Here is a 23,373-nt window from a genome sequence, read left to right as displayed (position 1 = left end):
TTGAGAGATTCCTGCTTCCAATGATCAGTAAATTCTATAGACAGTTTATTTCCTGTATTCAACTGCATGGAGAACAAGAGGGCATCAAGAAGGCAAACGCGGACGAAAATAAAAGCTGCTGCCACCATCTTCCGGCATGGCTGGGGCATAAACAGTGCGCGTCAGGGATGGAAAACCTCTTCTAGGTCATTATGTACGGTAACTGTCACCTAACCATCAACCCCCAGCTAAAGAAACAGGTGCATTCAATTAAAATGTAACGCGTTGACAGCTCATGAAAGCTGAATACTCTGCAGTTTATAAATGTTCTACTGCCTAGCCATGTACAGTTGTAAATTACCTGTAGGGCAAATTTCTACTCACTGCCAAAACGAAGGGAAAGTTAGGAAATAATGTTAAGAATTTTGAGAACAACAACGACTTTATCGAATATGTGGCCATTCCGCAAGGTAAAGGTGTTAAAGAAGTTTCTGCAGTTATACCTGGATACAACAAAGTTGACGAAAAATAGCAATTTTTCGTTACATGGTGGTTCTCGCTCCATGCAGGTTTCGAGTTAAGACTCGCGTGATGAAACAGAGACAAAAGCAAACTGCTAGACATCAGTGATGGTGAACTCACCCTTAAAGGGTTTATTTCACAGTGAAAAGCTGCGTGGTTTGCCCCTGCTGCTTTCCCACGAACTTAGCGACTACAGGGCACTCCAAAGACGCAAAGTCACTTATCCCCGTATTCCCAAACGTAACTTAAGCGTTACTTTTGCCATTTGACACTTCTCCTTGCCTTACCCGTTTCAAGGACGAAACGTTTGCTGAAAGGGCCCCTTTGGCGAACTCGATGCTCTTTACCCCACTCTAGTGAAGGGGGTGCTAGCGGGGGTACTGCACCTGGCGGCGACATTCTTCTTTTTCGCCGGCAGAGAGGGCATTTAAAATTGCGAGCTTGTCTTGAAAAGGCAAAACATCTCGTTTTGTGGCAGCAAAACGCATCACCACCGAACCGACACCACACATGGCAGTGAAGAGGCGCGACTACACGCCGACAGGCAAGCCTAGCACCTCTTTGATACCGCACTCCCACTGGAAACGCACGGTAGTTTGTATTGCGGTCGCAGCTCGCTAAATTCTTGCATTTCTCCAGCCGATTTTTCCGAAAAAGTGCCAAAACAATGGCTTATCAGCGTAGCGAATTCGTTATATCACGGTTAGCTGTCGCTACGCCTGCGTTACATAAATGTCGCAAACACATGGGTTTCAATGGGGATGTCCATGGGGAATTAAAAAACTTCGTTAAATCCAGAAATTCTTCACATAGAGGCTCGTCAAATCTAGGTTTGACTGTACTTCTCTTTTAGAACTTACTGAGTATAACAAAGTAGGTGAGGCAAACATAGAAGCAAAAACAAACAATCACGTAGGTCAGGCGCAAACGTAAAGGTTTGTTTCGACTTGCTAATCGAAGACGTCGAAGTCAATGGCTCTCTAACCCACCTTCCTCGTCGCGTGGTGGCATTACAAACCAGTTACTCAATGATGGGTGCAGAGTCCGCGGACGTAGCCAGAAACCCAACGTTTGTTTACTTCCAGCATTGCAAATGGCGACGAGCCACTGCAGGCAGCGACTTGCTGTGCACGTCAGTGCGTTCAGTGTACATATATTTATTTATTTATTTATTTATTTATTTATTTATTTATTTATTTATTTATTTATTTATTTATTTATTTATTTGACATACCCTCAATCGCTTTCGCATTGTAGAGGGGAGTGGGTAAAAGAAAATACAGTTGACACAAATGCGGCAAAAACATACAACAAAAATCGTGACTGACTTTGTCAACGATTTGATGACAGTATTCAAAAGTAAACCAACAGAAACAACAAAACACAGCAAAAACCCCGGACACGCAAAAGTATCGAAAACCCGACAATTAATCAATCATGCGGCATCATCGCCCAAAAAGAAGGCACATAAAGTTTGTCGAAACAGAGAAAAGTCCGATATCTGGGCGATGTCACGGGGAAGATGATTCCAATCTTTGGAAGTATTTGGAACAAATGAATAAAAAAGGCATTCGTGCGACATTGTGTTAGCGCAACTTTATGTTGATGATCTACACGAGAAGAGCGGTAGGCAGGCATCAAAATAAGTTCGTTTTTAATGGAAGCATGATTATAAATCTTAAAAAAGAGGCTAAGGCGAAAAACCTTCCGACGAAGAGATAAACAAGGTAAAGATAGTGTGGACTTCATGGATGTGACACTAGCAGTGCGGTTGAAATTAGAGAGGATAAAGCGACAGGCGTTATTTTGTACTATTTCAATTGTTTGCTGGAGATCAGCGTAACTGGGATCCCATATGGCCGCGGCGTACTCAAGTTTTGGACGTACTAGTGTTTTATAAAAAAGCAATTTTAAAGAAACAGGGGCTTTACTGAAATTCCTCCGCAGGTAACCAAGCATTCGGTTTGCGCTACAAGTTATTGTCTCAATGTGGAGGTTCCATGATAATGTAGAAGTTATGTGTACGCCAAGATAACGGTAAGACGTTACGTTTTCTAAGTTAATGTCCTGTAGTTTATATCTATATATTGGGGGATCCTCATTCTGGCGTGAGACGTGCATTACCTTACATTTATCTGAATTTAATTTCATCTTCCAATTTTCGCACCAAGACGTAATGTTATTTAAATCTTGTTGCAGTATAAATCTGTCGTGATCATTATGAATTTCGCGATAAATAACGCAGTCGTCTGCGTATTACTGTACACGGGAAGAAACACAGCTGGGCAAATCATTAATATAAATGAGAAACAGTAAAGGGCCCAATACTGAACCTTGCGGTACACCAGATGTTACTTGTGTTAGCGGCGAGTCGTGATCATTAATCGAGACATACTGTTCACGGTCAGCAAGAAAGCATTCTACCCATGTTAATATTTTGTCGTCAAGGTTTATTCTACGGAGTTTTAACATCAGTAATGCGTGGTCAACTTTGTCAAACGCCTTCCGGAAGTCAAGAAAAATGCAATCTGCCTTGGAACCTTTATCTAATATGTTGTGCAAGGAATGAGTGAAAAGGACTAACTGAGTTTCACAGGAGAATGTTCGACGAAAACCATGTTGATCGGTAGAAAAAAACGAGTTCGATTCAAGGAAATTAAAAATGTGAGTGTAAAGTACAGTCTTTGTCAAAATTTTGTGGGCCACGGGAACCGTGGCAGGAGCAGGCGCGCGGTCGAGCAGGGGCGCTGCACTTGCCGCTGTTGGCTGGTTGCGCGGCTAAAGAGAGTGAGGGGAACTTTCGCGCTTCCTTTCGAAGTGTATGGCTGGCGCGATAAGTGCAGCGGGGTTGGCTTCTCAGAGCAGGCGCACTTCGCTTCAGCGCACGTACTTTGGGCAGCACTTGTCGCGCCGGGAACACTACAAAAGTAAGAGCAAAAGTTCCCCTCGCTCTCTTTAGCCGCGCAACCAGCCGACAGTGGCAAGCGCAGCGCCACTGCACGGCCGCGCGCCTGCTCCGGCCACGGTCACCGTGGCCCACAAAATTTTGACAAAGACTGTACATGCTCCATAATTTTGCATGGTATACAGGTCAGTGAAATTGGTCGATAGTTGTGTGGATAGTGTCTATTACCGGCCTTATACTGCGGAACTACTTTGCCTATTTTCCATTGTAATGGTAAGATGCCGTGTTGAAGTGACTGCTCAAATAACTTCGTTAAAAAAAGGGAAGAGTACACTTTAGTCTTCTTAAGGAATTTAGAATTTATATTATCGATGCCGCAGGACGAAGATTTTTTCAACGACTCGATAATTTTCATAATACCACAGGGCTCAAAAACAATAGGAAACATAACGGGAAAGTCATATTCAAGAACATTTCTAACATCGTGAACACTCGTTGACAAAGAAAAAGCACGGGAAAAAACCTCATTCAACAACACAGCGCCCTGTGCAGACGAAACGGGCTCACCGGCATCATTAAACACAGAAATTGTACGGTCTTGCTTCGGGTTAACAATGTTCCAAAATTTTTTGGGGTCATTTGACACCAAGTTTGGCAGAGTTCTGTTTAGGAAGTGTTCTTTAGCTTCACAAACTGCCTTATTATATTCCGCGTCTGCCGTGTGGTATGCCTCCCAGTGGTCCCTCGTATTGCTCAGTTTTGCTGCACGGAAGAGCCTTTTCTTTTTGTTGCAGAGGCGCTTCAACGTGTTGCTGAACCAGGGTGTTCCCGGGTTTGACCGAATAAATTATACAGGAACATGTTCATTGGTTAATTCGTTTATCTTATTCTGAAAGAGGTCCCAGTTTTCCAGTACACTCCGCTGTTCAAATCCTGTTAGATATGTATCAAAAAAATTGCACATCTTTTGATTTATAATGTCGAAATCTGCCTTACTATAATAACGGATTATTTTCTTAGTGTCCCCACTACAAATCAGCTAACAGTGCGGGACTCATCAGTATGCAGACATGTATTGAATTGCTAAAGCAAGTAATATTGGTAGCAATAGCTGCATGAATGGCCGGACGGTAAACTGAATTGCAGCGTTTTTGTACCCCTATCGGTGCGTAGAACACACCGTTAAGTTAAAAATGCCAGCCGATATAGCGCCGACAAGTAGAAGGCGGAGACCGTCGAAGTCATTTCCCGTCGCAGGGTTGTGTGTTGCTAAGATTAACTCTGCCATATTCTTCAAGCTATTTTTGGTTAACAGGCAGGTTGTCCATAAAAAGGCTCACCTTGAAGAGTATTTCAAGGGATTTAAAATGTGAAGAGTGTGCGCTGCCTTCCGGCTGAGGCTTGACGGGACCTAAACTTGTGGATTTAGAAAGGAGAAAAACAGTCGCATACCCCGGCTTTAAAAAATAACTTAAAAGCTCACACGAAAAAACAAAAGAAGATCCCGCGGTGTCGGACTACCGACATTCAAAAACAAAGTATGAAGTGTTAACCACTCTACATTCGTCACCTATTCTCTTCAGGGAGCTTGCTTGCTTACCTTGCCTTTCAACGCTCGTTGCCGCTATTCTAGAAATGGTACCCCGACGCTACCACGGCCAACACGAACAGTAGTGCTGCGCGGCTAGTTGTAGGCAGAGCCTGCCCGTCGACTGCTAAAAAAAATCATAACGCACAATCGAGCGCAGCCATTGGCTGCACGTATCTCGGAGCGCAAGTACTTTGACAAGTGTACCTAGGTTGTCTTGCTCGAGCTTATCAGCTCGTAGCATCCACGTTGTTTTGAGGCGGGAGGAAGAACCAAAGCTCCGGGCCTTATCGCCTTCGGGCCCCTATTTAAGGCCCCATCAAACTGTCGTTTTGACGTTCCGCTGATACACGGTGTAAGAATATTCTTACACCGTGCGCTGATAGCAACCACTGCAATGTGCAGTCAGCGTAGCGCAAAACCGAAAGTGGTTTCAGGCGTCACCTTTCAGGAGCGAAGCTTCGTAGAAGGGAGCACTCCCGCCTTGTCAACACAGAAGCGAATAATGAATAGAGGAGAAAGCGAGCCGCTGCGCTAATGGCCGGTTTTGCTGGGAAGCAGTATATGTCGACCCCCTCCCCCCAGTTCTCAGACCGGTGAAGCCGATTTACTAGGCGCCGCTGCGGGGTTCTTCCTCGCCACTGCCGACATCGCGTTCTCAACTGTTATTCCCCTCGCCTCCGCGGATACCTCATTCCCAAGCTGAGTCATCGGCCGATAACAGCGGAAGCGCTCTTTTCAGGCGTCATTAAAGCAGCTTTCTGCTTTGAACGCCGCCGTGAGCCCATAACTCTCTTTCGGCATGAAAGGCTTTCAGCGCGACATTCTCGCCCGTATATTTCCCACCTAAGCAGGCGCCCATCACAAGTTGCCGGTTTATGCGTGCACTGGTTAGGGGTGGAAGCAGGGGGCATGCATGCACATGCAGTCTTCATGCCGCTACCGATGACATGTGCGTTGTACTGGCGGGATATTTAAGCGTGGAAGTCCCGCAGCTCAATGCGGGCTGTCAGCTGTCCTGAATGGTCCAGTGGTTTGGGTTTGGGTTGGTGTGTTACAAGATGCCTACGACGCTGAACGGAAACGGGCAGTCACATGTTAGTCCACTAGAATAAAGCCCGACACCTTCCATGTTTTAACTCCTTGTGGACAGACGCGCATCTTTCTCTCGGAGGAAGAACAGCGGTAATCAAAGCAACGTCTGCCGGAAAAGAATCGCGAATCTGTGCGAAAACAACAGAAAGCCACTGCCGCCGCCGTTGTCATCACAAGTTTCAGCTCGCCGAGTAGCTGGAATTCTCTCCCGGATGAACAGTCACGTCGACGGGAACCAATATTTCTTGTTCAACTTGAAAAGCTTCCATAGCGCCAATTTTGGCGGAGCCTTTCACTTCAACGCACGCGCTCATGACTGGTTACCGGTTTATAAGGCATGAGTTGGGAGTGGAGGAAAGAGGGCGAGGCATGAACGGCAGATGTAGGTTTTATGCCCTCACTGATGACATGTCCGTTGTTCTGGCGGGAGGTTTAAACGTGCGCGTCCACCGCACCAAAGGCGAACTTTCCGGTGTCCTGAGTGCTCGAGCGGATTGGGTTGGTGTGTTACGCAGAAATTAAAATGCCTACGACGCAGCAGAGAAACAGAGAGCCTAATGTTTGTCCGCTACAATAAATCTCGAGTACTTCAAAATTTCACTGGGCTAAGTGCTAATTACTCTATCGCAAATGACCAACAGGCGTGTTTTCTTTCGTGCATGTCGTGTAGTATGTCAAGCTCCACCAGCCATTTCCTCTTGACAGAGTTGAAGGGACCTAATTTTTTATGTACACATTCTGAGCTAATATTCTTCACTTAACAACATTCTTGAAGTAGGCGATTAGGGACACATTGCTTTAATTGGTTATATGAACATCCATGTATCGGAGGAGGGTATTTCAGGACCCGTGAAGCACTGTGAGCGGGAGTTTACCATGCCACAAAAACATCTTCAAAGAAGCGCGCTTCACTTCAATATATTGTGCTTTGCGGGAGATGCATCATGCCACTGCATAGCCGTACACGTGGCGGTTGAAGAACAACGGCAACTCAACTCGGACCTCATGGATGTGTACCCGCTTGAATACACCCGCAGCCTGAATGAGGTTTCCGCTTTCCCGGTTGAGGTGGCAGCCACAGGTGATCCGCTTGTAGAAAGGCGTTACCACGTCTTGCATCAGTCTGGCCAGCCCATGAAGAGGGTGGGCCACGTGCTCGCTGAACAGAAACAGTCCACCCTGCACCGTGGTTGAGGAGAAAACGCATTACGCCTTTCGGTCCTACGCCTTGTACAGGGGTGATTAGAACACCACGTCCCTTCTTCGCGTGGCAGGAAATTCAGGACCGAAAAAAGATCACGAGAAAAGCCTTTTAGTGACACGGTATGTAGCATCGTTGGGTTGTTCCTTTAGTGTCTGCATATGTTTCCTAGGCAGGTTCAAACCCCTTCTGACGCTACGCTTTTAAGTCATCAATTTCAGACGGTAGAGGTTTAGATACGATTGATTTGGTCGAGGGAATATTAGTAATTAAGCTTTTGGGGCGTAACCAAGCTGGTCGGACTGCATCAAACTTTCACTTTTATTTACATTTGGTAGTTTCCAGCGAAATTGTTAAGGTTAGAGAATTGACCTCTGCTTCTAATACATTGACATCTGCGCAACCAGTATAGGGAGCGTGCAACATCTAAAGGGGGCGCGCTGATGATGATGATTTCTATTGGTTTCCCCTTTGTATCGGGGTGATGACATGTCATCTGACCAAAAAGGAATAATATACCTATGTTTTACACTTTTGGTTCAATACTAGCGCTGCTTAGGGCAGGCACAAAAAGCTTATTAGGCACCAAATACTTTTTTTTTTCCTGTTACAGGTGGTAACTGTCCTAGGCAATATTCCCCTCTCTGCTTTTCGTCCACCAGCATTCTAATCTTCTTTTCGTCCCCTCGACAGCCTTGAAGTTAACTTCCTCTGTGATACCCTTAAATCCTAGGGCTTCTGAAAGCCCAATATTCCCTTCATGTAGATTTGGATGGATACCCTCACATTCTAACACGATGTGCCGCATAGTTTCTGTTTCTTTTCCGCAGACCACGCATACCCCATCATTTTGTGAATACTTCCCCACAAAACTCTTAGTTCGCAGGCAACCTGCTCTAGCCTCAAAAAGCAAAGCACTGCCCTGGGAATTATCGTAGAAATTTTCCTTTCTGATGTTCACCTTCTCAGCCCTGTATCTCTCTAACGACGTTTTAGCTGCCATTTTTTCCCTCCATTTATTCGTTTCAATCTGCCTTGCCTCTTTTTTGGTTACCTTGGCTGTTTTAGATTCCCCACTGTTCTTTCCGTATTTCATCGTTAGCCTTCTAGTCTTTCTTAACCACTGCGTGTCCACGCTTTTCAAGTATAGGTACCTAAATACCTTAGCTGCCCACCTTCGTTGATCCATTGCCCTCAACCTCATCTCAAAGCATATTTTACTCTGAGCTTCTCTAACTTCAAACGACGCCCAGCCCATATCCCCCTGAACTGCCTCGTTAGTTGTTTTTCCATGCGCGCCTAAGGCCAAACGTCCTACCGTTCTCTGGTTTACTTCAAGGCATGATAGAACGTCTGAATTTAAGCAGAGTACAGCATTCGCAAACGTGAGAGCCGGAACCATTACTCCTTTCCACATTCCTCTTACTACTTCATATTTGTTATACCCCCACAGAGCTCTATGCTTCATTATAGCTGCGTTTCGCTTTCCCTTAACCTTAAGTGGCTCCTCGTGAGTACATAAGTAGTTATCCCCTTCGTTTATCCACACTCCCAAATATTTATATTCCTTCACTTTAGGTAATTCGCCTTGCTGGATAGACACTACGTCGGTGGTAGCGTCATTGAAAACCATTATTCCTGATTTTTCTGCACTGAAATTTAATCCGAGGTCAGTGGCTTCCTGGCCGCAAATATTTATTAGCTGCTGCATATCGGTTTGGTTATCAGCTAAAAGAACAATGTCGTCTGCGTATAACATTCCCGGAATATGCTGTTGTACCACTTCGCCTTGCAGCATATGGGTTAGGCTAAACCCTACTTGACTTTCTTCCAGCTTCTTTTCTAACCCTGCCATGTAAAGCATGAACAGTATTGGGCTCAAAGGGCATCCCTGTTTCAGTCCCCGATGGATGTTGACCTGCTGGGCGCATTTCTGTCCTTCCCAAGTAAGGTGCACTCTATTGTCTTTATAGATTGCTATAAGGAACTGTACTAACTCGTCATCTAATCCCTGGAGTTTCAGCATTCTCCACAGCCGTTCTCTGTTTACGTTGTCATATGCCCCTTCAATGTCCAAGAACGTAATCCATGGTGGTCTCTTCTGTGCTTTCGCAATTTCAATGCATTGCGTTATCACGAACAGATTGTCATCCAGTCGCCTGTCTTGTCTAAATCCATTCTGCAGTTCCCCAAGTATTTCATTTTCTTCCATCCATGCTTGAATTTCTGATTTTATCGCCTGCATTACGAATCTATACACCACTGACGTTACTGTGAGTGGTCTGTATGAATCAATACTGGCTTTGTCTCCTCTGCCTTTATATATTAAATTCATCCTACTTTCCAACCAGTCCTCTGGTATTTGTTTGGTTTCTATCACCTTATCTATTGCCCTCATAAACGATTCCTTACTTTTAGGTCCAAGTAGGTTTATCAGTTGCATTGGTATTCCGTCCGGGCCCACTGCTGTCTGGGGGGAAACCTTTTGCTCTGCTTTTTTCCAATCAAGGTTGCTCAAACTTATTTCCCTTTCCGCGGTCTTTTGTGGCGCTGATGTTATCGGTGCAGGTTTCCCTACCACTATTGTCCTAAACTTCTCACTAATCACTCGATGAATATGCGCCAACGCGTGCTCTCCTTCTAAATGTTCCCCCTCCTCATCAATCAGGAATTTTTGATGGTTATCGTTTTTTGAGCTTAGTGATTTTACATGGTTCCAAAACTTCTTGGATGCGCTTTTGTCCTTCTTTCGTATTTCTGCCATCCATTGTTCGCTTTTCTGCTTGATCTTTGCTTGCACCATTTTCTGCACTTCTAGTTTTTTCCCACGGTAGACCTCCCACTTTTCCTTCACTACTTCCGGTTCCATACCAGTTCTTTTTGCTTCTCTATGTTCTCTCGACGCCTTTCTTCGCTGGTCAATAGCCTCTTTTATTTCCTTATTCCACCAGCTTCTCGGCTTTCTCTTCCCTTTCCATCGGTTTCGTTCCTTTGCTTCATTCATCTTACCCTTTATCAACGCAATCATTTCGTCGTAATCCCATTTTTTGCCTGGGTATTTATTGATTTCATCTTCCAATCTATCAGCGATGATCTTTAACTGCTCATTATTCAAATTATTTCCTACTATTGTACCTATTTCTGCATTTGTCCGGGTTGCGCCTCCAAAGTGCAAGCTAAACCGCTTGTGGTCGCTTCCTAAGCTGTCTGTTCCATTTTCATCTATCCTCATTTCCCGCAGCCTTCCGTATACTGTCTCGGATACTAAACTGTAGTCTATGCTGGACTGTCTGTTACCGCTTTCCCACGTTATTTGTCCGTCACACTTGCTTTCCGTGTTTACTATTACAAGCCGGTTTTCCTGGCATAGATCTATCACTAGAGAACCGTTGTGGTCTGTGTATCCATCCAAACCTTCTATATGGGCATTCATATCTCCAACTATGATTATTTCGCCCGAATCTTTGAACTGGTTTATATCTCTTCTCAAACAGTTTACCATTTCCTCACTTTCCTCCCTAGCACTACTTCCGCTAGCGCTGCTCCGCCAGTGAAGCGCCACCATCTGCCACCCCGTCGTCTCCTGGCTGGCACTGTGCTTGCAAAGATACTTCAACTAAGTTACCTTAAGTAGAAAACGAGGGCACGTCTGCTTGCACAACGCCTTTTCAGTGCTCGAGTACACCAGGCGGCTACTAGGGCAGAGCCCATTACTTGACCTTTTTCGTTTTAAGAGCATACCTGGCATGTTTTCCGAATCACCCGTGTTTGACCGAACCTTTCTCCCAGTCCAGCCACATTGCGCCAAACCTACCTGACAATCCAATCTCATCCTACACCAATTGACATCGTTATCAACGAAAAGCTTAAAAAGCATAGCAAACAATGCTCGCAAGTCGAACTAGTCAGTGCCACAGAAACGCCAAAAGCCAGAGCCAGCTCAGCATAGTAAAGACAAATTGCAACCAGTTGCTCGCATCCATGTCAGACACCCCTCAGTCACGTTCTTTTGACGTGATCCGCTCGACTATATTTCCAGGACTTCGTGAAAATAGCGGGTGGTCAGCCACATCAAACATTTAGCAACTGACCATGGTTGGAGCTTGTTAGTAATTTGGACGAAACAGTTCAATTCCTACTCTAGTGTAACTAAATGAAAATGTACGTTAAATATCCCGTTCTATCACCACTAAATTTCCATTCCTCAACACTCCCCCCGCCGCCGGTAATATCTCACTAATGCCTTCCAGGCGAACCTGGCAGGTATGCGACAGGAATGACGTTTCAGCGCCCTTAGAGATGGCACTCATGCCCACCTCCGCAAGGACACGGCGGCACTCCCCCAGAAGCTTCCGTCCGTCAAGGGCCGAGCATAGCACGTACGTCAAGACCACGCAGTCGAAGTACCCATCCGGGACGTCGCTCATGTCTTCGCCGTAGCCCAAAATGGAGCGCTCCAGCTCAACCTGCGGGTAAGGAACATTAAAAAGATCACATCTCTAACATAACGCGCCTGTAATGGTGAGTGCATTGCAACTGACAATATTTTGCTTGTATGGCTGGTATAAAATGACCCCCCTTTTCTGCTGCGTAGGATATGAAAGTGTTTCGGTCAGAAAATCAATCAATCATCTAATGAAAGGAAGGCAATGAGCAATCAATTTTAAATGCGGAGCATTTCTTTAACTCACGATGTCACCCGTTCTAGGCGCCCGTAGTAGTCCGCATCGCTCGCAGGTGCGCCCTCTCGGCGCGATCGTGGCGTGATAAAGAAGGGTGTCGGCGAGGCTGGAACGCACTCATCGCCGCGCTCTCTCGTCAGCCCCGCTCCTCCTCGCCTACTCTCCGCTCGCATCGCGCGCTCTCTCCGCGGTCGGTTCGCGCCCAACAGGTGGGGGCGCTCGCGTCGCGGGATCAACAACATCTGTGGCGTGATCGTGACGTCAGCATCGCGCGCGCGTGGCGCGATCGTGGCGTGATAAAGGCGGGTGTCGGCGAGGCTGGAACGCACTCATCGCCGCGCTCTCTCGTCAGCAGTTGCCACAAGTGCAACAACATTAACGTAACGCAAACTACTTAACGTCGTGCGCCTCCGGAAATTCTCTGCATTTTATCGTGCCCCTCGCGAGGTGGATGTTTCTTTAAGTTTTGTGCGTGCACGTTGTTATTAAGCCGTATATAAACAAACATTGTGGCCTGTCGCCGGAGAGCAGCCGCATGATCAACTCCCACAGCTCGTAAAATGATGCCGAATAATACCTCCATTTTTTTTACCCAAGACATGCATATTTTTATGTGCCTATTTGCATATTGCATATTTATATATTCAACTAGCGGTAGTACGTGGCGATGCCCGGGTGTGCACCTATACTATTAACACTGATATGGGTATAACGCGTTTTGGCGTATTTCTTTTCATAGTTAGTTTGTTCACCGTGAAGCAGTTCATAATAATAACTCTTATCATCATCATCATCCTGCCCAGGTGTACTTCAGGACGAAGACCTCTCCCATTGACCTCCAATCGCTCCTGTCCTGCGCGACTCGAGTCCACAGTTTACCACCGAAGTTCAGTATTTCTTCCCTTAATCGTGTAATTGGCTTTCCCTTTCTTCTACACGCATCTCTTGGTATCCATTCTGTTGGTATAATTGTATAATTGTCCACCGGTTGTCGGTTCGTCTCACTACATGGCCAGACCAAGTCCCTTTCTTTTTCTTTATGTGAACTGTGATATCGTGAACTGTAGTTTTTTGTCTGATCTAGGTAGCTCGTTTGTTGTCCCTGAGCGGCATTCATTTAACATACTCTCGCCTGCTGTAAATACATGGCCTCCTACTGCACGCATCTAATTATGGGAAACGGCTGGAACTCGCATTTATTGGAACCACCCCGAAACTATTTGAAATAAGATAGAAGCTCAGACGACTACTCACCTTTAAGAAGTGTTATCTCGGTAGCGGTGATGAAGAAGCATCGGTCACAGTTTTATGAAGAAAAAATATGGGCCGCTTCGGAAGCTGTGTGGTTTCAGCAAGTTCCGACAGATGGCGCGCAATACTTGAATGCGCGAAAATTGAACTGAATTTTACTTTACTAATGGGTATAATGAAAAAAAAAAATCTGGTATCCTTTTTGTATGTTTGTTAGGTCATCACACTTAAATTGGTTTTTGGACATCTATATGTGCAGCGTTTGGCAACAAAAATGAATTCGATATATCAATGGGATAAATGGTTAGAGAGAAATCCGTAAAACACGCAATTTTCCCCTAATCTCTATTTACCGTAGTCGGTGGCTCGTATAATAAAACATTGTAAACTTTTTTTTTTAATATTTGTTTGGGTTACCTATACGCCTCGAGCGCTGCCTGTAGGGGCGCCACTGAAATCCCTCTAGCTGCCCTTTTCGAAAGCAGCAACGTGAGTCCGTCCCGCTCCCCACTGTCGCCGCTTATTTTGTGGCCCATTCACGACTGAGGTTTACCGTTTGTGGGCGTTGGAAATCCGTGTTTACGTGGAGCAGTCACTCTGTTCGTAAACGGGGTGTGTTCACGAGAGTATAAATGTTTCTGACGCGATCTTATTCTGGAACATTCGGCCTGCATCAGCGCCAGGTGTGTTTCACAGGTCAGCGTCGAGGAACCTGCGTATGCAGGGAGGTGTTTGCAGTAACACTCCCCTGAAATCTACTAACAGTGTCTCCGTAACCAGCGTTTCCTCAGATTGTCCTGCTACGGCTATATACTACAATGTAAATCGGTTTTGTGCGCTTACATAATCTAGCAGAACAGTGATACCTGACAGCACGCCAGTTACGTTTGCCAATATACTTCATATTGCCACAGACACTATGAACGGCAATTATCCCCACAAGGGTATGCGCCGACTACTCGGAAACCGCCATCACCATTAGGCGGAGCCAGTGACTTGGCTAGAGGAAGAAGACGCTTTGCCTGCATGCTCGCTACCTTGTGTGAGTTCGATTCCAATTAAAACTAGTCTTCTGTTTGGCAACCATCTGTCCCTCTCGTGACAATATATTGATCACCACCATTTACAAGCTAGTGTGGCTTAATTTCGCGAACATTCAACGAAAGTACGATTGATAATTCAAAATTATACTCAGGGATCAGCACACGACAAACGGTCATCGTGTCGTGAGGTGAGCGCCCGTATGCTACATACTCGTATATCCTCCGCGAGCAGCACGGAGACGGGCTTAGAATATAATCCGCGTCCGCGACTAAACGCTTCTTCGAAACATCGTCACATGGCACAGGGAGCCTAAAAAAGCACAAACAAAAATCAGAGGGCCTGATCAGATACCACACTCTTCCAACTTTCATCGCTTGGGAACTGCCTACCCTGTATACTTACAAAAATGCGTCCACCGAAGGATCAGCTGCTCATTAACTTTGAAGCAAAAAACAAAAGGAAAGTGAAAGCGAGATTTGTGTGTGTGATTCCTAAAACATTCATGGCTCGATTTCACTCCGCATTTGTACACAGCTCCCCTCACCCCCCCCCTCCCCCCCATGTCTCGCGAAATAGCAGTGCATTTCGCGGCAAGCAGGTCTGCTGAGTCCTACCTGGCTTAAGTTTCGACGAACGGCTTTGGCATATCAGAAGCTGCACTTGTTTTTTTTTCATTCCCTTTGGAGCTATCATGTTTTTTCCGCACTAGCACAGCGTTTATTTTTCCGTAGTTTCATTAACTTTCTTGTTTCTTGCTACAAGGCGTGAGTGGGCGCATACTTAACGAACTTAGCCTTGTAATATATTTAACATTTTCGCATTGCTTATATTCTTACAAAAGGCATGTCATTGTCCGGGATTGGGTAATCACATCCCCGAAACATATTTTTCTGGGGTGTATATATATATTCGAAACGGAGCCGCATTCGTTGTCCGCGCTGCAAAACCAACCAACTAAACCAACCTCTCACTGTGCTAGTATGAGGTCTAAACGAGGTGACAGTAGAATTCACTTGTGCCTGACGTATTCAGAGGTGACAGTGGTGAAATGTTGCTGCCGTCGCCTACGCCCGAAAGAGCGGCGATGAAGCGCGCAGAACCGCGTCCTTGGGGAGTTCTCGTTGGCGTTCGAGTACGCCACGAAGACGCAGCTGCTGTTTAAGTGACCTAAAGGTACTCTTTGCTTATATACGTCACCATAACAAGTTTTATTGGACGCGGAAATGCGAAAAGAAGCGAAACAGAACCAAAACACTGCACGAGCCCCTATCATCCACGCAGCGCAAATCCCGTAAACGCCGCGGAGAAGCGGCGACAGGCAGCGCAGCGATCGCGAAACTCGAGGCGTATATCTCTAAGAACCAGTGCGATACCTCAACGGGACTCCTATAAGAAAATAACTTTGTGGAAAGTTATTTTAAGGCTTTTCACTTAGTTCAGGTGTAAATTCTTAAAAATTAAGCATTATTGAGCTCCTACACCGCGATGAAAATCTACTACCGAAATTTGAAGCCTCTAGAACCAGCAGTTTGACTGGGCGTGGAAATCACCGGTTAGGCCTCTTTGCCGCGTCAGGATGTTAAATAAAATCCGCGTCCCTTTTAGCGGCGCCGCAGGGCAAATTCCATAAATTTGTTTCGAGCATTTTCATGAGCAATATTTATCAGGAAAAATCAATACGATATATAAATCAGTGAAACATGTATTCGGGTGTCTTTGAAAACACCCAACTTGCCCCAAAATACAGATTCGTACCATTAGGGTTGGTTAGTGCAAAACCAGAAACTATATTGTAGAGGATCTTACGGGCTACACACATTAGCAACAATCACTTCGATATGCCAATAGGCTAGCGAGGTAATTACGAATTTGCGAAAGCGCAATTTGCCCATTTTTGATACTTTAGCCGTATAATTTCCAAAAATCTCATATTAGTGAGCCACTATGCCATGATATAAAAAGGCTCGCGAAATTTTCTTTTGATGTGTAGTTACGGCTGGGCGTTGATGAATCAGTCAGCCAGTCATCCCCAGTGTATCGGGCCCCCCTTTTCATAGGTATATATTTCCTGTGCAGCCATATTACTCATTCCAGGGGAGCAGGGATGTTGGCTTGGTCTTTAATTATCTAATTCGTGAAATAACTACTTCACCTGTCATGTGGATGTTATCGTAACTTTCCCGTTCAATAGCGGTAAATTGAATCTAACAGCCCAGCCGTAACAATTTGCTGTGCTTTCTTTTGCTGTTTTTGTTGTGAGGCAGAAAAACAAACCCCTCAAAATACGACGTTACGCGCAGTAATTTCACATAGTTGGAATATCCAGGGTGCCTTATCAATCGAGTACTGCATCCTTCAATTGTAATCGCGGAAGTTATCACGCTTGCGCAGACAGGCGACTCTGTTCAGCAGATGCGATCATGGTGTGACCGCCCTAATAACTGAAAACGCTGCACTGTCGGGAGTTGCTGCGCACGCTTTAACTGGAGCGTCACGTAACGGGTCATTATCTGTTTTTCCGAAAGTTCTACCTGTCGTTCTATTCAAAGACATTTCATGAAACGAAGCCGTTACAAACCAGAAGCTTGAAGCAAAACATTTGCCGACTTCAATGGGACATTGTAGGCTCTGTATTCACAACCCATCATTTCATGATAGGTGTTAACAGAATTTATACTAGTGGGTATTAATCTGCCAAGAAAGCTACTGTTTTACACTCATTTATTTTGTTTAATTTGTGGCGAAAAGTTTGGTAAATGTCTTGCAAATGTCATTATATTCTGCTGAGCAGAACAAAGCTGCGCCCAACTGAAACGAGAACGCGAGCGTTTCTACTCATCCTCTTAATGACATGTGCACACCGGCGTCTATTGCGCTGAATGTCACTTATGAGATGGTTGTGTACGGATATTTTTCCTATTATTCCCTGTTAACGGAGTGAATTCCGAGAGCTTAACGGAGACTCAAGTGATCACATTCCTAAGGAATTTACTTATTCATGACTACCAAACACTGCCAAATGTTGTACAAATCCATCAAAATGATCCAAATGCATTAGTTTGTTTCTTGTAGATATATATCACTCCATTACGGAAATAAAACATATACAAGAAAAACAGTTCGGTTGATCAAGTTTGCCCTAGATGACGCTAGCTGTCTAACAAGCGAGAGTTGCATTTATTTTGTTACAGAAGGGATGCATTCCTTCTAATAAACAAACTACGCCGCTAGGAAAATTTTTTCGAATGTGCGAAATTTTTGTATTGGAGAAGGACGCTTTTTAAGACCATGGGCCATGAAGCACTAAGCCCCACAGGGATTTTCTAAGTACCTTATGAAGGACTTTATTGCCATGAAGTCCCCACAACTATTCCGGTGAGCTCCCTCAAAGTGACTGAAAACTTGCGGCAGTGGTTTAACACGTATAAAGGAGGTACATCACTTCCATTAACTCCGTCTATCTCTTCTGTAATATTGTAACATGCCTTATTGCCATAAAACATGTTGCAATATTACAGAAGCGTTGTGCGATATGCTTGCAAGCATGTTGCGAATACCTGCAACTATTCTCTTCTTTATAAGAAATGAGCGCTCAAAAATTGTCGTCAATCTCGTTTTCCCGATAAGAAAGCATTGGTCCAGTTAACAAACGAATTGGTAATAACGAGTTACGCCTTATTTCGCAGTGAGAATGCTTCACACCTTTAACTGGCAGTACCGGCAACCTGTGAAGGAATGCCGTGGTACGTAATAATTGAGGGTGTCTCCAAACTTATACTTACTAAGTTTACACCAATGTTCTGCCCCATGAACGCTAATATTTTTTGCTTCAAACAGCGCTGCCTAACGTTATTTCCGCATTTATTGCTCTAGGATTTACTTAGTTAAAAATTGGTGGTTGTGCCTATGCAGAATTAGCACTTTTTAGTAAGCCATGTATTGTTATGCCAACAAAGCTAAGTCGTATGAACCTCGCTGCACGTGCTATATTCAAGGATTGTTGTTGAAAATATAATTTACATGTATCATAAGTAACGTGGGGCCGATATGCTTCCTTGGGAAAAGCTGAACGTTACTGATATCTGAGATAAGAGGGTATAATAGGGTGAGCGGCACACAGTATTTCATTGAAGGACACTTTGTCTTTGTATTATTGAACGGTTGATGCTATTAAAAGGATTATTGAAATTAATGCTCACTGTAAGAAGTGCAGCCGTTTTCCCAATGTTTTTAAGAACTTTTTTTGTCCACTGGCGGTGAAAGTAAGCCTGTTGGCTCTGCATAATGATTGTACTGGAATTTAGTGGGTAAAGAGAGGTTATTACACTGTAAATAAAGTACCGCATTTCCTATTTTTTCCCTTACCACTTAAGAAATTAAATTCAGAACAGAAGAAAGGATAGACCATTCAGAACACTCTTCCATGCATTCAAACTTCCAGCACGTAGAGAGACAGAAACTAAAACTCACTCAACGCGTTTCGAAAAGTCTCATGGAGGAAACCTCTTTTGATTTGATATCTATGGAGTGTTCCAGTTTCGAAAATACATTTTTCTGTGGGATACGAGCGTTTGAAGCTCCTAGTTCGAGGTTTCCTTTACAGTCCGGGATGATGAGTGGGGTCTTCCTACGTTACACGCTGAGCAACTATCGAGATATTTTCATTGAACCAACTTGCGCGACAGTATCCTTGATAGGGAAAGTGACAAAAATAACTATTAGATCCATGACGAGACATCATCTGCAGCCTGCACAAAGTAACGGCACGTTTCACAATATCAATAGCCAAAGAAATCGAAATTTTTAGCACAATGACGGTAAACAATAACTGTAGATGTAATGGACGTTTCGCAGCAAGCATTTCACCTTCCCACGCTGTTTTTAACGAAATAACTGCAGAGGAGAGTATTTGAAAGCATTTTAAGTTGTTTCAACTCTTCTCTTAAAGAATGTCTGCCATGTACATCATTCACACACAATGTTTTTTTTTTTAAGTAAAATGGTACGCACTGATAGTTTCTGTTGGGGCACAAGAACACACTACATTTTCGAAACAAAAGAAGAAAAAACCGGCAGCGCCGTTACTCTTACGTTGGGATTCTCCTTGAGTCGGCGACGGAAGTCTTCGTTGAACTCCCGGTTCGGATCGATGCTCCAGTACTTGACAGGGCGACGAATAAAGGGCAGGTTGGATCCCGGGCCGGTGCCGACTTCAAGCACCCGTAGTTGCCCGCGTGCACGGAGCGTGGGATCTTGGGACACGGCTTCATTGACTGGGGCCATTACGGCGATCCGCACTGGGGCGAAGCGCTCCTTCCAGAGCGCCTGGCTGAGCTTGTACACAAGAAATAAGAATGTCTCGCGAACTTTCACACTCAAATTGATTGGCATGAACAGCGCCATACCAACAATGGCGACGCAAGAGATGAAAGCGTAGTCCAAAGCTACGCGAGATATACTTTTCATAACAGGTATAAGCAGGCGGCCGCCGTCGGCAATTGCAAGCGGCTGGTGAGGCAGGGGGCTTCTGGAATCCATGACACTTTGCAATACGCTTAGAACCTAGGTGCACGCACTGTTCTTCTAGCTCCGACAGAAATGCAAATAAAGCGCAAGAATATTGCTTCACTCGAAACCAGTTACTGAGAAAACTTTTCCTGTTACGAGAGATTTTCTACATTCCTTGACGATAAAGACAGAATGTGAAACGTCAGTGGTTCAGTTCTTGTTTCGCCATCAAGTCATCCGCTACCCCTGCACGCGTATCCGCAGCTAGCTTAGCATAAAGTTGGGACAGGAGGAAAGACGAGACACTGGGGATCATGCGTTTGTGGCGGTACGTGGAGGTGAGGCAATACCGGTCTATGAACTGCTCGGGTCGTGCAGTATCCTGTTTGATTCCGCCTGAAAGGATCGAGAGCGGAGGCTATTTGTCTCCTTTGCACGCTTATGAAAAAAAAGGTCATGCGGTGACACAAACGGGGCGTCAGCCGTCAAGGGAACGGGCACGACAGGAAAACGAAAGGAGGAAAATGTATATGGATGCGGTGGAGGCTTTGTATGCCGCATTGGGCATGTGACCTAATTGTACATACGCGTAGTCGGACAGCCCGTGTCGGGACACCCAGGCGATGCCAGAACCGAGAGAAATAAGTGAGAGCGTAGTGCTGCATTAGAGATTATAGAGAGGGCAGCGGAACTGAGCATAAAAACGCCCCAATACACCCAAATGACACACAAAAAGGGAAGTAGAAAGATAAATTTGAAACTTTGTGCCTTTCTCGGCCTTTAGACGGCGAGAAAGCGGGGTCTTTTCCGTTGTGCCAATTAGGCACTTTGTGAGTGCCTTTTGCTCATGAAAGGGGGCGGTGCACACCTTGTAGCCGCATGTTTTATCGCATTTCCTCACCTGTTATGAGACCAATCTTAATATAAAAAGTGAAGTTTTATTTTAGAAGCATGTATATTTGTATTTTTGCTCAGAATTCGCACCTTTCTGCCTCACCTGAGACGACGATTCTCATCTCTGACTCATTAGCCTTCGCTCGAACTAATACTTTCTTTCCTTCATTTTATTATAAAAACGTTCGGCCACCGCCGCAGTTGAGGTGCTAACGCCGAGGAAACAGCGGGCTCGCGTTCTTCAAAAGCTTTACCTTGGCTTTTTTTTAGCTTCGGCACTCCTGGCGCGGAATTTCTGATCTTTTCGACTATCCTTGACACGCTCACGATCGGCTTGCTTCTTGCTTCGCCGACGCTACGCTTCTTCGTCGGGAGAGATAACTTTCTCAGGTCTGCCCATCTTATCCGTACTTCGGACACTGATGCCGCCGAGCGCACACCGTCTGTTTCCACTAGGATGATACCTGCACCTCAGAGCTTGTGTCACAAGGAGGCACGACCAACCCCCGAGGCGTTTTTCCCTACCCGAACATCTGCGCCCTGGCGCCACCCCTCCTCCACCCCACACACATGCTCGTTGTCTTCTTGCCTCCTCGCCACTTCCCCTCACACTTATTGGCCTAGAATTTACATTCGTAACCACATTGCTGAGCGATTTCTGAGCGACGCCCGGCGCGGCTGCAGCTTAGCTTAATCTGCTGGGCTTTTAACCAATGTGAAAGACGAAAGTCTTTCAGCTGTAGCTCCTTCCGCAGATTTTCTTGCTAGAAGAACAGATGTTTTCACAAAGCTTGAGAACTTACCCCCACCATATCACTATTCCCAAAGAAACAGCAACTGGGATTGTAGAAAAATGTGAGCATGGGTACATTGCAAATTCAAAAGAAACAGACAGAATCAAGGCAATGTTTCAAGAAGTGTTTGGCTACCGTATCAGTGTTCCTGTCCCGGGTGATAAAGGCCAGTATACGTGTAACCAAAGGAGCATCAGATGTTTGCATTATCGCAGAAAACAGTGATACTGATGGTAACGCCATCGAAGCTTAAAAATATTCCCCAAATGTTTAGAGAGTAAAAATACAAGCGCCCCAAGATAACACATTGCTTTCCACCGACCAGCAATTTATTATTGAGAAAACATGCACAGGCTTATTTGAAATGCATGAAAATAAAATTTCTATGTTCCACATAGAAGCTACACGTAGGCTGCGTCGCAATCGAATGAACACCTTGTAGGTGCGAAAACCCTAGGACCGCACAATGTCCGTCGGCGTCCGTGCGCATAGCATTTACAATCGCAAAAAATCACACAGGCCCCGGCAGGATTCCAGCCTGTGTCTGGTAGACCAGACAGATTAGTTTCAGTCTTCTTACCCTTTGGGCAACGACCGTGAGTTAGCGCCCGAGAGTCGAACGGCTTACCCCCTCGCCTGTAACGGTGCGGAGTACCTTAGGACCCCCCATTGTCCGTCCGCGTCCGTCCGTGCGTACACCACCATAAGCGAAAATCAAGGGAAATTCGATTTGAGCCGTGAGTTGCAGTTTCATTTGGGGAATAATCAAGTTGCAACTCACGGCTCAAATCGAATGACGGTCGGCGCGGAAATCGGATCTCACTTGGGGAGCAACTTGGATGTCATTTCGAGTCCCCGTACTCCGCACCCTCGCCATCATCCACGGAGTGGAGATGCTGCCTTTTTTAACACACTGTTCACACACTGTGTAACACACTGTTTGTAACACACTGTTTGTTCTGTAACACACTATTAAATCTTTGCTTAGAGATGACGCGAGTATATTCGCGCTATGGGAGGCAGCTCTGGCCAGTTCCGACTTCGGGATTCAGAAGGACTTAATTCTTCGAGCCCGGAGAGGAGCAGAAGAGTCTGGGGCCCTGGAAGGAGGGCACCACCCCTAAAGACAATCGCGCCACCTGCTTTTTTCCTAATAATAAACGTTTCATCTCTCTCTCTCTCTTCCAAAAAGTGGCACAAAACATAATGTGCAGTGTTGCGAACCGGGGTAAAGTGGTCGAAATGGACCGCGATTGGTGTCGTGCCGGGGCAGTCATGAGGACCAAGTTGAAGGAGAACAAAACTTTATGTGCGAGTATTTATATGTCGATCTCAGTGAGCAGGCAGAGCGCCCTTGCGCGTGAGAGATTGAATAAGCACGTTGGGACCGTCCCCGTTCACTCTTTCTCTCAGCGGCTGTCACGACCGGACCAATCACAAAAATTGAGGGCGCTGAGAGAGACGGCTACACACTCGCACAGAGAGGGCGTGTTTCCCTCTCGCAGAGGTGACTGTCCAGTTGACTCCGGTGTGGCCTTCCGGTGTATAAGCGCGGGAAAGACATCTGTGTTCCCCTCTGGTAATCCGGCGTCGGGCGGTTCGTTGAAGACAGCATCTCCAGAATAGTCGGACACGCCGCACAGGGCAGGGCAATGATGCGCGCATTCCGACGAAGAACACAGGAACGCTGAGTCTGCCGCTGAACGGGAGGCGCCGCGCTGTGCTTTTGTCAGCGCCTCCGCTGAACGTATTTAGTCATTCAGGCGGCCTCGGCCGGTCGGCGCTTGAGGGGTGCAAAATCGCCGAAAGGGGATTATGTCCAGCGGCAGCATAAGCCACCGTGGCGTTATTGTGTACATGCCGGGTCGTCACCCATCAATGAGGGGACAAACCCGGTGGACGTCAGGATT

At 45.7% G+C, this 23,373-nt stretch overlaps 1 protein-coding gene across 1 annotated transcript; it reads right to left on the bottom strand.

Moving 5' to 3' along the window:
* Positions 1 to 6,884: 6,884 nt before the first annotated feature.
* LOC144180614 (thiol S-methyltransferase TMT1B-like) lies at positions 6,885 to 19,955 on the bottom strand. The gene is made up of 3 exons (XM_077708931.1): positions 19,359 to 19,955; positions 11,607 to 11,756; positions 6,885 to 7,268 (listed from the first exon to the last, which is right to left on the bottom strand). Exons 1-3 carry the CDS (start codon positions 19,803 to 19,805, stop codon positions 7,032 to 7,034), a joined length of 834 nt encoding a protein of 277 aa, XP_077565057.1. The 5' UTR covers positions 19,806 to 19,955; the 3' UTR covers positions 6,885 to 7,031.
* Between the last annotated feature and the right edge of the window lie 3,418 nt (positions 19,956 to 23,373).

The sequence above is a fragment of the Haemaphysalis longicornis genome, unplaced genomic scaffold (genome assembly GCF_048455015.1).
Source record: "Haemaphysalis longicornis isolate Haplotype H1 unplaced genomic scaffold, Haemaphysalis longicornis Haplotype H1 scaffold_4, whole genome shotgun sequence".
NCBI lineage: Eukaryota > Metazoa > Arthropoda > Arachnida > Ixodida > Ixodidae > Haemaphysalis > Haemaphysalis longicornis.
This window is presented reverse-complemented; position numbering and strand designations above follow the sequence as displayed.

What these genes read in the sequence shown, in the direction of transcription:
- LOC144180614 (XM_077708931.1), bottom strand. Translation starts at nt 19,805, where the DNA reads ATGGATTCCAGAAGCCCCCTGCCTCACCAGCCGCTTGCAATTGCCGAC. An exon ending in GACTCAAGGAGAATCCCAAC is followed by an intron (nt 11,757 to 19,358) that starts GTAAGAGTAACG and finishes CCTTACCCGCAG; the next exon opens with GTTGAGCTGGAGCGCTCCAT. An exon ending in GCCGCCGTGTCCTTGCGGAG is followed by an intron (nt 7,269 to 11,606) that starts GTGGGCATGAGT and finishes ACCACGGTGCAG; the next exon opens with GGTGGACTGTTTCTGTTCAG.